Here is a 16,219-nt window from a genome sequence, read left to right as displayed (position 1 = left end):
TAAAGTGCCTAGTCATTAATTGATCACTACTGGCAATATTGGATGGTTCTGGTGACTATCTCATTCGGTACGCGTGTGACAGCAGTTTATGTAATGGCAGCTATTTAGCTGTAAGTTTGTGTATCAGAGTATCAGAACACTGTGACTTACTCGTGAATAAAGCTGTCTTCTCTTTATGACTAGGTTGTTCTGTGGAGAAAGGTCTATAGCCTTTCTTTGTATAAGAAAAACCCTCTAAAAGTGTGATAAGACAAGGCCCCCCTCTCAGTTCTCCTGTGTTTTAACAAAGTGCCTATTTCATTCCTGCCCATTACGACTCTGCCATCACTTCATATTACAGGTCAACGTTATGGTGCTTAATTATGTGCCGGCTGCTTGGGGCTCCTAATAACCTGTCATTGAGGGAGATTTGAATGTCACACCATATTGTTGGGCCCTAATGGCAGCAGGCAGATCCACTGATGAGCCGTTTTGGGACAATTACAGCAGATATTCAAATCACAGGTGGGGTGTGTGGAGTGACCCGCCACACACCGCCTGACAGGGGTTCACATGCGGACACACACTCAGAGGCAAAGGCTGAGAACACACACACACACACACACACACGCACACACACACATGGGACGTGCGTGCATAAACTGATTATAAACTCACGCACGCACGCACTTGTTGTATCTCGACCCTGCAATCCGCCACTCCTGCCACATAAAGCAGACGCCTCCGCCCGCTGCTGCTGGAATAGTTTAACTGTAGCCTGATCGCTTTTATTATCCGCCTAATCCAGATATCAGCGATTTCATCAGGCCAGGACGATATGCATATCATGAATTATTTTGACACTGGGACCTTTTAATTTTCCCCGGCAATATTTCATCCCACCAATCAGTGCCTGGAGTGGTTGTCGCCGGGCGGACGTGGCGGTGTCAGAGGACGAGACTCCCCCCGGCGGCTCCAAATCATCCTCGGGGGCCATAATGAGCTACGGCCACAATTATGAGCTGCCTGTGTGCACGCATCTCATCAGGGCCCCAAGCTGCTAGGGCGGGGCGAGGACTGCACACACACACACACACACACACACACACACACACACACACACACACACATAGTGAGACGCACGCACGTGCACTGCACACATGCACACATGCACACATGCAAAAATCCATCTTGTAACGACTCGTTTCATCTTGTATTAATACTTATGATCCAATTTTTCTTAAAATAGGCGAAAAATCTGGTAAATTGGATGTGAAAATTTAACTTGTTTCCAATGCAAATTAACTTGATTGAAGAATTTTGTGAAGTTGCTTTGTGGATTTACTTAAAAAAAATATTGTGTACACTCGTTCCATATAATTGAAATGTGTTAAGTCAACACAAATGATTTGCTTTGGATTGAATTCATCGTAATTGATTATTATATAGCGTTAAGAGCAGACATAACAACATAATTTAATTGAGTAAATACAACATATTATGATTTTGTAAAACTGATAACGAATCTTTCCCTTTCCTTTTCCTCACGCATGTCTGTAGGCTGTATGGATTCACCTAACCCAGCTGTGTCTTTGCCCTCCTCTCTACAGAGCGGCTATTACAGTAGCCTGCGTGAGCAAATTGGATGCTCAAACAGTCAGTCCGTGACCTTCCCTCATCCTGGATGTTGACCCCCGTATAAAGAGAGACATTACATCTCGTTACACAACAACACGCCTCCGGCGGCTCCCGCTGCAGATAAAGAAAAATGTCTCAATTAAATCTTCGCCGGGCCCCCTGCCGAAGAGTTATCGCTGCCCCGGTAGCGCTGATCGCTACACTCACACATCCTCAAAAGTTATTTGACATAAATTGCTGGAGTCACATCATTTCCTGCCGCACTCTGAGCGGGATTTACGGCTGATCCCATTGACTGGGAGCTGAACCTCCAATAAAACTCCTCAAAGAGCCCCGGGGCCGAGAGACTCACCTATCTCCCCCTATCAGGCCCTCGCCCCGGCCTGCACACAGATGAACCATGCAAATACACACAGGTGGGCGGGTGATACCGGCAACACATTTATGCACAAATTATGCAATGTGGTGGATATGGCTGCGTGCAGAGGGGCTGTACACAAGACAGCCACTGATTGTGTTTTATCTGATGTGGGATGGGGAAATAGCAAGCTTATCTGGAGAACTCAAGGAATGAGAATGAGATTGTCTGTGCTTCTAATTTGAAAATGAGAGGTGAATGCCATTTTGTGTTCTCTGGAGGATATCTCCTTATCTGCAGGAACTTGTGAGTGCAGTAATATCATTACAAGGCAGCATATGAATCCACCAAGAAAATGATTTTAAACGGGAAGCAGAACTTGGGCAGAGCTAATGCTCCAACTTGAGTGTTATTGCTTTTTCCGCAGACATTATGTGCCCAGGCATTGTGAACAAAGGTGCAACAACCTGGCTGTAACCTACAATTCCCTTTCTGGCATCCCTGCCAGATGCCCTCGGCTATACAGTAGCTATGCTAGCATGATGTAAACAAAGATATCGTCCTAATCTTGCAGTATCAAAACTCAACTCTACTCAAACTGACCAGATGGAACAACAGCAGTTTCCAGCAAGGGTTTCAATAGCATTAGGAAGCGCAAGTCATCTAAAGCCCCTTTTAGACTGGCCAAAAATCCCACTAATATCCACAAACTAGTGGCATTTTCTTCAGTCTAAAAGTTTCCAAGCCGGGCCCTTTAGCCGATAGAGTGACCCTGCAAGTTAGGTGGGTTTTTACGCGACGGCTCTGCACGTCATGGCGATATAAATCCAGGTGGTGGTCCAACGCGTGATTTTCCGACCTTGCTTCTCTCCTCCTGAGTCGCCCCTTTTCCAGCGTGAGTCAGGAGAGATTCAGTGATTCCCACCGGCTGATTAATTAGGGGTTATGCCTTTTTTATTTGACTTTTTCATCAGATGTTTTGAGATTAAACTCCCGACCTCACATTTTTAAGTTTCTTCTCTTTGCCAAGCGTATTGTCACTCTCTAGTGGTGATGTATGAGAAATCTGAGCCAGCCCCACTTGCCCCGTCTCCTAAATGAAGATACTCATAGGTTTGCTCACTGTGAATTGTTGTATTTATCTACAGACTACGAACAAGCTGTCTGTCTGACGTACAGTAAGCATCAAGGTGTTGAAATGTAGACACACACTCTGTTTATGTACAGCCTACAGATTACTTCAGATTTTGGTGACATTATCTATAAGCCTGCAGCTGCCTCTACCTTGAAGGCTCTTAATGCAGTACACAATAAGTTATATAGAGCGCTCTGGTACTGTATAGAGGCCTACTGTTTCCACACACTGTAGCCTTTACCAAAATGTGGGATGGCCGTCCCTCTCAGAGAACAGATTGCCATGCTGTTCATTTACAAAACTCTCCTAAGCAAGTTGCCTTTTTCTTTCTTTTTTACCACGACCTGACCTGAGTACAAACATGGCTACTGACCCAAGGTTAGATTGGAGTAAAAAAGAAAAAAAGAGTCAGTTCTATGCCCCAAGAAAATTTAATCAATTACAAGCTGTGTTGAAACTGGAATTTTCTAATCACCAATCACTTGAAACACTTTTTATAGTGACTTCTTATTTCTAACGTATATTATTGTCTGTCCATGACGACATGTTGTAATTTGTCTGTTTTGTTTTTGGCTGTGCACATGGCTCCTATGTAAAAGAGATTTCATTTTCCCTGTATAAATGTTTAAGTAAATAAAATGATGGCCTGGGTCGATTCGAAATCATTCTGGCAATGGCTGATACGCCCGGTGTTGTCCAATACTACACACTAGCTCTGTAGTCTAGCCACCCTCCATCCAGATGATCAAGTTGTGGAGTGAGAGCCTCCTCTCCAGCTTGGCACACCATCTCCTCAGAGGCTCGGCAGTGGAGGCAGCAGCAGCAGTGGCTCCAGGGCTTCCAGCTGGGGCTGGCTGCTGCCTCTGCCTGCCTACCAGCACTGGGGCTGGGGGAGGTGGTGGGCAGACCACAGAATTGCCCCTGGGGCACCTCACTTATGCACCAGTAAGGAAAACACAATTTTATCTCTCTACTAAGAATGGTCGCTGCCCTCAGCAATTTCGTCTGACAAAGTACGGTCTCTGCAGCACTAGTGTCAGAGCGGTCACTGCAGATAACAAAGATGAGATTATCAGTGATATCTGGGAAGTGGCGGGTCGAGACCACCCATTCATATTCTTTCACTAGTATTGGTTTAAAATGGCCCTGAGAATGAAACGCACATGAGACACAGTTTTAACTTGAAGTCTGTTTAACATTATTTGCTTTAACAGTGAATGGGAATCAACAATTTTAAGATTGCAATACATTATATTACATTTGATGACTGATGCGCTCTGTACACATGAAGTTTCATTTCGGAGGACTTGCTTTGTCAACCATTCAGATGTAGTGAAACGAACAGTGGGAAGCGGGAAATTAACACTGAGGTGCATACAGAAAAGGACAATTCCTAGAAACAATGTTCAAGTATTCTATTATTCTATACAGGTATGAGGTGTAACAACAAATAAAATTAAATAAATGGTGCAACTTAAGAGACTTTGATTCTGTGCACACCGGACAAATAAGCAAGATTCAAGATAATTAAAATTGAATACTGATGATTTCAACTTGGCTACTATGACCTCTTATTCAAAACACATTATTTTGGAGGCTGTTGTTTGACAGAAATTACTGAGTTTAATTAAAATATGACTTGTGAATGTCTTATTGCTTTTCCAGTGAATAGCCACAATCATCTCAGGTCATCCAATGCCATTCCTCTAACAGACTGACCCCGTCACCCCAACCAACTGTGACGTCTCCACCATCAAAACAACCAAGGTTGTCTGGTCGGAATTTGATCGAATAAATGTGAATGACACTCACACAAATCCAAAGGGATAACAATCCAAACTGGTGTGAGCCACAGGATTGTAAGTGTTAAAGAACAAAACAATATCTCCCATTCTATGCTGCTACAGCCTCTCATTCTATTTAGCTAATCTAAGAAATTCAGACGATGCGACCAAAAATGGCAAATTACTATTACAAAAACAAACAGAAAAACAAAGTTTTGCAGCCTCTGTGTAAAGTCTGAGATCACAAGGTATCAGGCACCATTTACAAAATGTACAAATCCACACCCCTGATACAGTTTACCATTACTGCCCATATGACAGCATTGGTCAGTCCTGTGTGTGTGTGTCTGTGTGCGTGTTGCGTGTGTATGTGTGCGCGCACCAACAAGATCTTTGCTTTAAGGACACTGCTGGCTAAAGTGAAAATGAAAATCAAACAGGTGGGTTTACAATATTGTAAAATATCAATGAGCCTCCAGGATAACAGGATTTGGCAAGCATGTGTCAATCAAGACTTTTCATCAGGTTGTCTTCACCATGCTGACTGGGGTTATTGCTAAACTAGAAAAAGACGATAATCTTCATGTAAAAAAAACATTAGGCTAAAAGCAGAGGTAGCCTAAATCTGTGCAATTAACACAAGAGTTCAGTCAATTCATCAGCACATAAACACCAACTAACAGGACTCGCGCTTTTCTCTTCAATGCATCAAAGGAGTCCCAATTCTTGACAGAAATGACTAAAGCACAAGAAGGGACAGTATGTTAATTAGCTTAGCTAATCACTTCCCTTTTCAGTATGCACCAAGGAGTCGTACAGGAGGCGAGGCAGCTAATGTCAGCCAGCGGCTGAGTGGGCTACAGTCTCTTGCTGGTGTCTAGTTTACTAATTCTACTGAAATGAGATACAGAATAAGCTGGGGGGGAAGCCTGTTGCTGCTCGGGGGGCATTTCAACCCACCTGGGAAGCACAAACATTACATCGCACAAGCTAAAAGCTCTCAAATCATCTGAATCAAGTTACAATGGTAAATAAATAGTAGTTACAGTGAAGTGTCAACAGGCACAAACAATAATCATGGAACAAGCATGAACCGTAATAAGGGCAGTAAGCAAGAGTGGCACACGAGAATGACAGCATGCTTTAAAAATGTCCCTCAGGGGAGGGGAGGGGAAGTCAATTAAGTCTAATCAAATGCTTGACAAATAAAGAGAAAGGATGAAAACGGGACAGTGAATGGGGGGAAAAGAGAAAAAGCCCAAACCCATGCACAAAAAAGGAACTCGAGATTCGAATCAGCCTCAGAACAATTAAATATGACGTTCTGCCACAAGTCAACTCTGGCAACGCAGCGCTACACATTTCTGCAATACTATTTGCTTTCAAAACGTTGCCCGCATCAGAAGTTAAGGAAAAATGACAAGTTATGAAAAACAAACGTGGGAGACCAATTCTGAAGTCCTCTGGCTATGGCTTGTAAAATACATACAGTATGCAGCCACTATAGAATTGTGCATGTACAGCCAGTGGTGTGATTCTTTTTAGCTCAATGCATCATATTTACACAGGTTAAAGTTATTGCAGCTTCCACTTGGCAGTCCAGCGCGTGTTGCACATACAAAGCCAAGCTCTGTGTGCTCTGCAGAGGGGAGTCTAGACTAGTGGAGGCCTGAAAGAGGATGAGGAAGAGCTTAGGCCGGGACTAGGCTGGCTGACAGAGGCTAAGGTGGAAGTGGGATGGTATGTTGGGGGAAAGGGGGGAGCACAGAGCACGGGAAGTGGTCACCAGTAAAAGGAACGGGACAGGAAGTTGGCAGCGGTGCTGAGCCAGCCCATGCCGTCGGTGATGGAGCCTACGCGCGTCACGGCCTTGTCTTGCTCCTGGGACGGACTCTCCTCCTCGGGCAGATAGTCTGGGATGTCTGTGTTCTCCTCCACCAGCACTTCAGAGTCCTCCTGCAATGGCACCATCAGCTAAACAGACAGAAGAAATATATTAAGGGGGGGGGGAACAACACAATGATTTGCGTTTGAATTACCACTAAGCACACAAATGAATTACCACTAACCACACAAAACTAATTTATAAGATTTCAAGATCAACGCAGTTACAAACCTCAGGCGTTTAACAGCTGAATCAAAATACCATCTACTGTACTCTGATAGCCTACATGACTGAGTCAGGTCTGACCCCTGCTGGCCACAAGATGTATAACTAGAAATGTAACCTCAGCCTTTTTAACTGGCCCATTTTAATTTGAACAACACACATTCACATTCTTTATGCAGTAAAGAAAAACATGGGAGTTTCATTTGGTTTAAAGGCAGCAGTTTGAAACATGGCTTCAGCTTGCGTAGGTGCTGCAGATCGGGGCAGGGCATAATTGGGACTGGTCATGTGGAGCCCACAGGCTGAGGCAGAGATGTGACCAGCTAATCATGTCAGTGTGAATAACTCTCAGCCATAGGCAAGGGGCTATGCTCCCTTGTGAAGAGATACAGATACCAAACATAGCCCTATCAATTGACATATTACCATCTATGTAAAAAAGTGTTATGTGCAGCCATTATGGGTGTCCTCCTATCTTGAGTTTCAAATGTCACAATTTTTGCCTTTCTCATGTCTCCATCTCAACTGTCCTTACCTCTTCTCCATCCTCTGCCTTCAACACCTGCTGAGCCGTCATTACTTTGGTGGAGTTGATAGCTGTGCCCAGCGCCTGGGACAAACAAATTGATCGTTTTGCTTTCATCTCTGAACATCAGGACATTTAGCTTTCGGTCAAAATAGAACACTTTGGGGGTCATTTATTGTCAAAGAATGTTATGCCTCTATCATTGCGCAGTAGAAGTTCCTAGGGAGTTATCGAACCGTTTTCCAGACAGACACTTACCTCAGCTTTCAGGTCGGAGCGGACCCTGACCACACACCTCTTGACAGCCATCTGAAAGGTGAAGCTGATGACTCCTCTGATCTTCAGCAGGGCCTCCTCACACAGACTCCTCCGAGCCTGACAACAAACAGTATGATTAGATGTGATCAACAGCCAGGCAAACATGGTAGTTACTAGTTGGGAAGTCACTGTGGCTTAAAGCCCCTGATCCACTGATCCAGGCAAACCAAGATTCAGAGGAAGATATATTATATTTCAGTACATTATATTATATTACTGGCATTCTACTGCTACCAACCACATTCCATTGAGACATGCCGTTTACATGGCAGAGCTCAGCTGCCAGTCTTGTGTGCCTCTGCTGCAGTGTTAGCGTTGCTGCCCTCCAGAGGCCATCTGTCGGCTGTAATGTGATCTGGCTAGGTGCAAGCTTCCTGTAGAGCAGCATTCAGGTTCAATCTCAACGTCCTGCTGTTCAATGGCTGACATTTCACTGACCCGCCTCCACCCCCTACCCTACACCAGATAGACATGTTAAGACATCACCGTGACAACCACCACCACAATGCCCGCCTACCCCAACAAGGTTTTTGGTCCCAGCTAAACTGATCCTGTATCAGGATGTTTGCCTGCGCATTAAAGGGTGGCTTTACCGGTGATCAACCCACTTTGTAACATATATAATCTCGGTAATATAAGCACATGGGCAGTGTTTTACCTTCTCTCTCCTTTTACCTCACGGAGAAAAATGCTCCCGCTGCTGCCTGCAGAAACTCCGCCCTCACCAGCTGCAAGTCATTAAGGCTTGTTAAGGCTCTCCATGCGATGCTCCTTGGATGTGCACATACTTAAAAAATAAAAATAAACAATAAGAGCCGCCCTCAGAGCAGATTCTCCATTGTGATTCGTTGTGACGTAAAACACGTCACAACGGAGCGCTTTGCCAGAGGAGGAAATATGACATCTCCGTGAGGAAAAGTGGGTTGATTATCGGAAAAGCCATCCTTTAACAGACATTCGGTGTGTGTAACAATATGCATTTAAGATGTGTGCTAATGCATTATGTTCCTTCCTGCATGTGCGATGTATTATTAAGCACTTACGGGGTCATCGAGTCCGTCGATCTGCAGCACCACGGTCTTGGCCCTCTTGTTGGTGGAACCCAGGAAGAAGTGGGCTTTACGCCGGCAGGAGGCAGCGGCCGCTTCAGCCTGTTCTGCCTCTTCTTTCCCAGCTGCCTGCAAAATCTCATAGATCTCAGAGGCCAGCAGTTTGGTTTCCCCAGGGGATGTACTCCTGTAATGGGAGAGGAGTCAAGAGGATGAGTGGTGGTGGCGGCTGGGTCTGTTTAATTTCAGTTTGATTTAAATACAGTGGTTAAGACTATTGTTGGGTGCTACTGTTGAGTTTTTGAACTCCCAAGTGGGCCATTTCAAGGTAGAAGGGCCAAAGCTTACAGGTGATAAGACTTGAAAAATGATCTGCTGTGTTGATGTGTGTTAAGTTTAACAGTATGAGTACTGAGTGGTGGAACTGTAGTGCAGCTGAATGTAGGTATTATCAGTGTCACTGTCAACATCACCTGTGTAGAAGAGGATGGTTCTGTGATGCTGGAATTTTACTGTTAGCCCCCAATTCAGTTGTAATGACAACACTCACGAAGCCGGGTTTCTACTTATGTGCTCATGCAAGTTCAACAATAGGCATTTACATCAGATTTTGTGCACTTGAAAATGCCTATTACTCTGCCAAAATTGTTCTGTTGAAAGACAAAAGCATGCCAGCAATACAATTGCAAAGCCAGACCAATTATGACAAAATTATGTGTGAGACAAGAAGTTTAAATCCAACCTAAAATTGACATTCACCAAATAAGCTCACATTTACAATCTCCAATCTACACACTATGATCTCTTGTTTTATCTACTGTTCTCTCCAGAATGGCTTGTGGCCAGAATCGATCCCAGAGCCGAGAGGCTGATATTTCTAAAGGTCACTCTCCTTTGGCCCGACGCTGGAGAGCCAGAATCCAGCTGCAGTCAGGAGGAGGTGGTCGTTCTGCCACAGGGGTACCGCCACCTAACCTTTCCACAGCAAAAACAGGCACCCAGGTCCCATCCTGTCACAGTATATCCCACATTTATTTATATACATAACTTATGCCAAAATGTTAGGCTGTACCACTAACACACCATACCAGTCAACCCCACATTCACTATACTTAGTGCTTCACTAAGGTTTACTGCTATCTGAGCAGAAAACCAAAGCACAGCATACTATTAGTAGGCAGCAGCTTTCCTTGAAGACGCCACATGAGATCCGCTGTTGTGCCAGAACTGATCCTCTGTGTGGGATCCTGAACTGATCCTCTGTGAGGGATCCTGAACTGATCCTCTGTGTGGGATCCCGAACTGATCCTCTGTGTGGGATCCCGAACTGATCCTCTGTGTGGGATCCCGAACTGATCCTCTGTGTGGGATCCTGAACTGATCCTCTGTGTGGGATCCTGAACTGATCCTCTGTGAGGGATCCTGAACTGATCCTCTGTGAGGGATCCTGAACTGATCCTCTGTGTGGGATCCTGAACTGATCCTCTGTGTGGGATCCTGAACTGATCCTCTGTGAGGGATCCTGAACTGATCCTCTGTGTGGGATCCCGAACTGATCCTCTGTGTGGGATCCTGAACTGATCCTCTGTGAGGGATCCCGAACTGATCCTCTGTGTGGGATCCTGAACTGATCCTCTGTGTGGGATCCCGAACTGATCCTCTGTGTGGGATCCTGAACTGATCCTCTGTGAGGGATCCTGAACTGATCCTCTGTTAGCACTTTCAGACAGACACGGTTCTGGTTCTGGCTCTGGCTCCGTTCTGGAGTCTCAGAACCTTGGTGCTTTCTGGTGAACCAGCCCGTGTTCAGTTTAAGCGGAACCAAAGTGGGAGGACATTATTCGGTAGTCCTTCTTCAGTTTATTTTTATTTTTTTAAGTTTATTAATTATTTGGTCTGGCGTTCGAGTGAACCCAGCCTTGGCCCTCTCTTCTACAAGTTCAGCATATGACTTGCTCTTTCTTGTACTGCTTTCTAGCTTTTCTTGAGATTCGGTAGATGCCCAAATCGCCACTAAACATTTGGTTTCCTCAGGAGACCACTGCAAATTATTTTTCTCTGTGTTGTCACTGCCTTCTTCTCCTTCCTGCTCGTTTTCACAGCCTAGAATGAGACACGCCCACTGATGATGTCACGGTTCCCAAGGAAAACCAACAATTTTTTGGTTCCGCTGAGAACCAACTTTTCAGGTTCCGAACCAATTATTTTTTCGGTCTGAACGCGCCGGCCAGTTCAGATTAGGGTTCTGGAACCGGAACCGGCACGGAGCCCTGCCGGTGTGAAAGCCCTATGTGTGGGATCCTGGGATACGCCTGCAAGCTGTACTGTATGTGTCACCAAGCCATCACTCCATGAAGACTAGTAGGCAGATACGACATCAGCTGTCTGGCACAGTGTCCCTCTGGGAGCCTCGTGCTCCCCGGAGCTGTGCAACACATTCCTGCCCCAGCTCAGTGGAAGACTGTCGGCCATGCTGGAGGCCAAACATTCTCTTTCACTGAGCATGGACGAGCAGTCTGCTGTAAACAACTTCTCTCAGAACTGCAATTGCTCTGAACACTGTCTTCATTTTTTTAAGAGTTGAAGGAGTACAAATGATTTTCACACCTGTTTGGTGCAACTTTGCTCGGCGTTCCCCCTCAGCCATGTGTTTCTGCTCTGTCCAGCTATGATCGACCTCTACCCAAAGTCAGAGTGACTGGATTGCCAGGAGGGGGAGGTGCTACAGTTACTGCAGGGCTCTTCTTGACGGCACCCTTCACTAGCTGAAGTGACTGGCATATTCCAGGGCCAGCAAAAGCTGCCTGGACGGCAGGAAGATTTTTTTTATATACAACCTGCTATCGGCCACTTGAAGATAGGCCTATCCCCATCTGGGTGCTAATGATAAACAGCAGTCACCTAGCACAACTGCCACAGAGCCTCTGGTAACACTATCTGGAGCACAACACCCTCGTGACACTATGGGTGACGAGGATGTGTTAATACCATGTTATTTTAGGCAGGTGGAAATGGAATTGACGGTAAGTGCTTCTAAAGTAAGAAAGAAAGAAGGGAAAAAAAGGTCTGAAAGATATCAAGAAGACCCTTTTTACAGCAACCATTTTGAAGTGGTAAAGCAGGAAGTAAAGCAGGTGTAACCAATACTATGAATGATGGTTCCATTCCATTTAGTTGTTCCAGTGCCCTCATTAATGTTATTGGTTACACCTGCTTCATGACCCCAAAACAGTTGCTGTGAAAAAGGCCTTTTGAGCTACAAAACCACCAATGAAGAAATCCTCTTAAAAACATACCATACAAAATGAGCTGCCTCTGCGAAATGACCTGCCAACTCCCGCACAAAGCGAGAACAAATATAAGCCTACATCAGTAAAAACACTGAGTAGCTTCATCTTAAAATTCGAGAGAGGTGGCAGGATGTATTAAAATCTTTGACATGCAGAAACAGCAAATGAATTGTTTACCACCCTATTCTAATTCAACATGAATCACATTCATCCTGACATGGAAAATGGGAGGACATGTTCATGCCTGGAAAATGTGCAGACAGGCACACATTGTCAGCGCAAAACAAAATAAATCCCAGATTAAGGTTTGTGGGGGGAAACGCGCACAGTGAGCGTGTGTGTGTGTGTGTGTGTGTGTGTGAGGCGGTGGTGACAGGGACTTGCTTCTGCATGACATTCTGCAGACTCAGCATCATGCCCAGCTCGCCCTTCATCTTCTCCCTGTTGGCTCGACATTCCGCCAGGTAGCGCACCGCCTGGAAGGACAAGGGCAACCATTATCCATTTACTGCTCAAAGCCCAAGACCCGTTGAGGTACTATAAGAGAGAGCTGTTTGAGTTTGTGCAATGGTATACTATTACCTAACCAATATAAATACACAGGCACTCTCTCTGTGCTTATATGCTTCATGGGTTAGCAACAAGGGGAGCAGCTATTACATAAAGCACTTAGCCTTGTGACGACCCCCCCGCACTGCTGCTGCTGCTGTGTGCTGTAGCCTGCAGGAGGCATCGTCCAGCGAGTGAGTCTGAGTGAGGCTTTATAAACCTTAAGACCGTGCATTCAGTAGCTGTTTCTCAATGTTACGGTTTGTTCCTCGGCAGGACGAGTCCTTCCTAGTCAAGTCCTACAGAGGGCAGGCAAGAGTCCCTTCCTCACATTCAAAGAGGAAACATTTTGGAACAGGCTAGCAAGTGTGAATGATTGAATCAATGGTCTCACCGTCAATTCCATGCGAAAACACAATAAAGGAAGTTGACAGAGCTAGCTAGCTGTTAGCTAGCAGGCCACCTAACAAACTTAGCCATGAAAGCTCAGTTAGTCCAATGGTTCAACATTACTGAACGTTACTTTGTCCCACTGGTGACATCACTGATGATGTCATAGGCATTGTGACATCATCAAGCAGGTGAGGCCGAGTAGTGGCCGAGCTGCGTATGTGAGCTGCAAGGCCAGCTCGGCGAGATGCAGGGCGGGCGAGGCCGCGCAGCGGGCAAGTCTAGGAATCGAGCGTGCATAGCGCGCAAGACGCCTCGTACTCAAAATGTCCTCTCTGCTGAGGACACGGTCCTTTGTAGAATTTGAAGAATGGAACAGGACTTTGGCGGCCTCCGATGAGTATCCTTGAAATTCAGCCATTTGAGGATCTTCCCTTGACATTGAGAAACAGCTAGACTCTCCCTCCTCACCGATGCATTTTTTGTTCTCTTCTTTTGTTTAATGTAGTTGGTGATGTCTACTTATTTTCCTGTAGATTTAGTGAGTAAATTATTGTTATAACTTTTACTTTGGCGTATGACTCCCATCTTTTTTTGCGACCTACAGCCAGGGTGTAACATAGAATGGAGTCCCGAGAGGTCCGGGGTTCAGATTCCGGACGAGGCCCTCATATGTAAACTATATGGAAACTACAAAGAGAGCAGAGCAAAAGGTACATCGGTGAGGAGGACGGAGAGAGACACTGAATGGTCTTCTTAAGCTTTTTAAATCCAATGAGTACACCGGGCCCAGGTGCACCCAATCAGCCAGGAGAGACAAGGTACAGAGCCACAGCAGAACGGGAGGGTCGTCACAGACTTGTACTCACATTCTACGACGTAGAATCTACGTCATGTACCAAAGGGAGGTTACTACAGTGTAGAGTTTATTTTTGATTGTGTTTACACTACATACAGTGTGGGGGTAAAAGCATTGGTATGACATTAGAAATGCAAAACAGACCGTAGATGTCACCACTGCCATAATATGTTGCGGGTTAATGCCACCATGTGTCTGTCTGTGGCAGGGACAGTTTAGCCTGGGTAAACCCAGCCTCCACGTGACCTCTATGTGCTATCAGTCACGAAGAAACCTACGCTACAGGCATAGCCTGTGACGTCACATTGAAGGCTGGGTTTACCCAGGCTAGGGACAGTTAGTGGGAGGGAATGCCCTTCGTACTGTCACTGCAACCTGCTCTGCCTCCACTGGACAGCAGGGGGGGACAAAGGATGGCAGCAGCAGAAACCAGCTAATTTAAAGAACCAGCAGGGATCTCAATCTCAACTAATTATTCCCCTGAACAAATTCAAGATCATTTTAATAGCCATAGTGAGTAATCATATTACAAACAAATGTCTTCTAACATGCCATTTCAATACCAGCTATATGTTCTAATCGAGACAGTCAACATTTCATATTCTGCCCTTAGTATTTCCTTTCAGACAACAGTAAAGGCTTTTGCACACCAAGTCCATATTTTTCGTCCAGAATTGTCGCACATTTAAAAATAAATACGACCTCATGTTTTGTCACTCACGTTTACACACAGACTCCAAAACTTTCATCCGAGCATGTTCGATTTTCTTCTTTCCCCCCCGCATCAGTCAAAAGCCTTTTGTGAGCTGTTTGACCCGTCTGTGTCTGTGTTTGGGGGAGAGAGACAGACCGAGCGGGAGAGGCAGCAGCTCGCTCCACCTCACCGGCCCCTCTCTGCTGCTTCTCCCCCGGGAGCAGTCTTGCAGCACCCAGCCACAGCGCACCACAGCCAGCTTGGCGAGGTAAAGGTGAGCATGGGGCCCTGTGTCCAGTATGATATGGTTACCATTCCCTGACCTGCTGTCATCTGCCTTCTCCAGTCCACATCACTGCTGCTGCAGATCAGCCGCTGCAGCCTGTCAGTAATGTGGATGGATACAGGTGAGGACGAATATTTGTCTCGTATTCCGAATAGAATGATCAACATAATAATAAAACACATTAGACTCAGTGTGCAAGGTTTCTGTGCGTGACAATTTTTTTTCTGATGACGGATTAAAAAAACAAAAAAAATTGACTGTGTGCAAACTCCTTAACTGTCTGTATTATGAATAGTCTTTCATGTCTACTCTTAACTGTCTGTATTATGAATAGTCTTTCATGTCTACATGCAAATGGATTCATCTTACCAATAGTGCAGAGTAGACAATCTGTGGGCTGGGGTGGTCCAGGAAAAGGATGAGACCTGGTAGACAGCCTTCATCTTCTACTATGGCTCTTCGGTTGAGGGGGTCTGCTGCAAGATCTCGCAGCTGGTTCACCACAGTTAGTGCATCCAGCTCCCCACTCATGGTGCCTCCTCTCTTGATGCCATGCGCATCAAACCAGCCTCTTTACTGGCAATGGAAGAATATGGTGAGCTAGGGACTGATATTATTGCTTGTGTCTTTTATTGAAAAATTCACATGCAATTCTGAACCTCTACACTATGTTTGTATTACCAAGTTATATGCACACAAAAAACGATTGGAAAAGAAAATCTCATTGCCGAAAAAGATCATGACGATTGCATTGTCGTGGACTATTTTCCATTAGCCTGCGATTTTAAGGACTTTTTGGTTATTTTTGTATCATCTTTGAAGTAGGGCTGTATTATCTGACTGATTGTGATTATTGACCCTACTACGTGGCTTGATTAGACTCCTGCTACAGGCGAGAAGCGGGTAGCTTAGCATGGTTAGCTTTAACTCCACGTAACGTTACTCTCAAACGATTTTCATGAGGCGAAATATGTATTTGTGTCGTAACATTCTTACACTACACGACCCCGAGCTAACCTCAAATAACGCCCTGTGGAACAGAGGCGACTCAGCAGCTAACTCACATGCTAGTTAGTTGACAATAGCCTACCTTTTCGTCAGTTCTCAGTAAAACCATAAGACAACTTCAGATGGACAACCTCAGTCCGAAATGTACATACGACCTTGTGAGAGAAACACAGTAGATTATCGATGACACCTTGAAAAAAACCTTCAAAATAATTCCCCTAGGCCTGCCACTCTTTCTTTGCTAAC

At 45.3% G+C, this 16,219-nt stretch overlaps 1 protein-coding gene across 1 annotated transcript; it reads right to left on the bottom strand.

The window, feature by feature from the left end:
• Positions 1-4,308: 4,308 nt before the first annotated feature.
• armc1 (armadillo repeat containing 1) lies at positions 4,309-16,206 on the bottom strand. The gene is made up of 7 exons (XM_083632101.1): positions 16,056-16,206; positions 15,335-15,541; positions 12,572-12,663; positions 8,892-9,084; positions 7,789-7,905; positions 7,540-7,614; positions 4,309-6,868 (listed from the first exon to the last, which is right to left on the bottom strand). Exons 2-7 carry the CDS (start codon positions 15,494-15,496, stop codon positions 6,677-6,679), a joined length of 831 nt encoding a protein of 276 aa, XP_083488227.1. The 5' UTR covers positions 15,497-15,541; positions 16,056-16,206; the 3' UTR covers positions 4,309-6,676.
• Between the last annotated feature and the right edge of the window lie 13 nt (positions 16,207-16,219).

Source organism: Poromitra crassiceps (genome assembly GCF_964638095.1).
Source record: "Poromitra crassiceps genome assembly, chromosome: 2".
NCBI classification, from domain to species: domain Eukaryota; kingdom Metazoa; phylum Chordata; class Actinopteri; order Beryciformes; family Melamphaidae; genus Poromitra; species Poromitra crassiceps.
The sequence above is the reverse complement of the archived record's forward strand: the minus strand, read 5'-3'. Positions and strand labels throughout refer to the sequence as shown.

Bases quoted from the DNA above. Each gene is read 5' to 3' on its own strand.
- armc1 (XM_083632101.1), bottom strand. From the start codon at position 15,496: ATGAGTGGGGAGCTGGATGCACTAACTGTGGTGAACCAGCTGCGAGAT. The intron at 9,085-12,571 runs GCAAGTCCCTGT...CTCCCATTACAG, and splicing joins CTGCAGAATGTCATGCAGAA to GAGTACATCCCCTGGGGAAA. The intron at 7,906-8,891 runs GTAAGTGCTTAA...GTTTGTTGTCAG, and splicing joins TCGACGGACTCGATGACCCC to GCTCGGAGGAGTCTGTGTGA.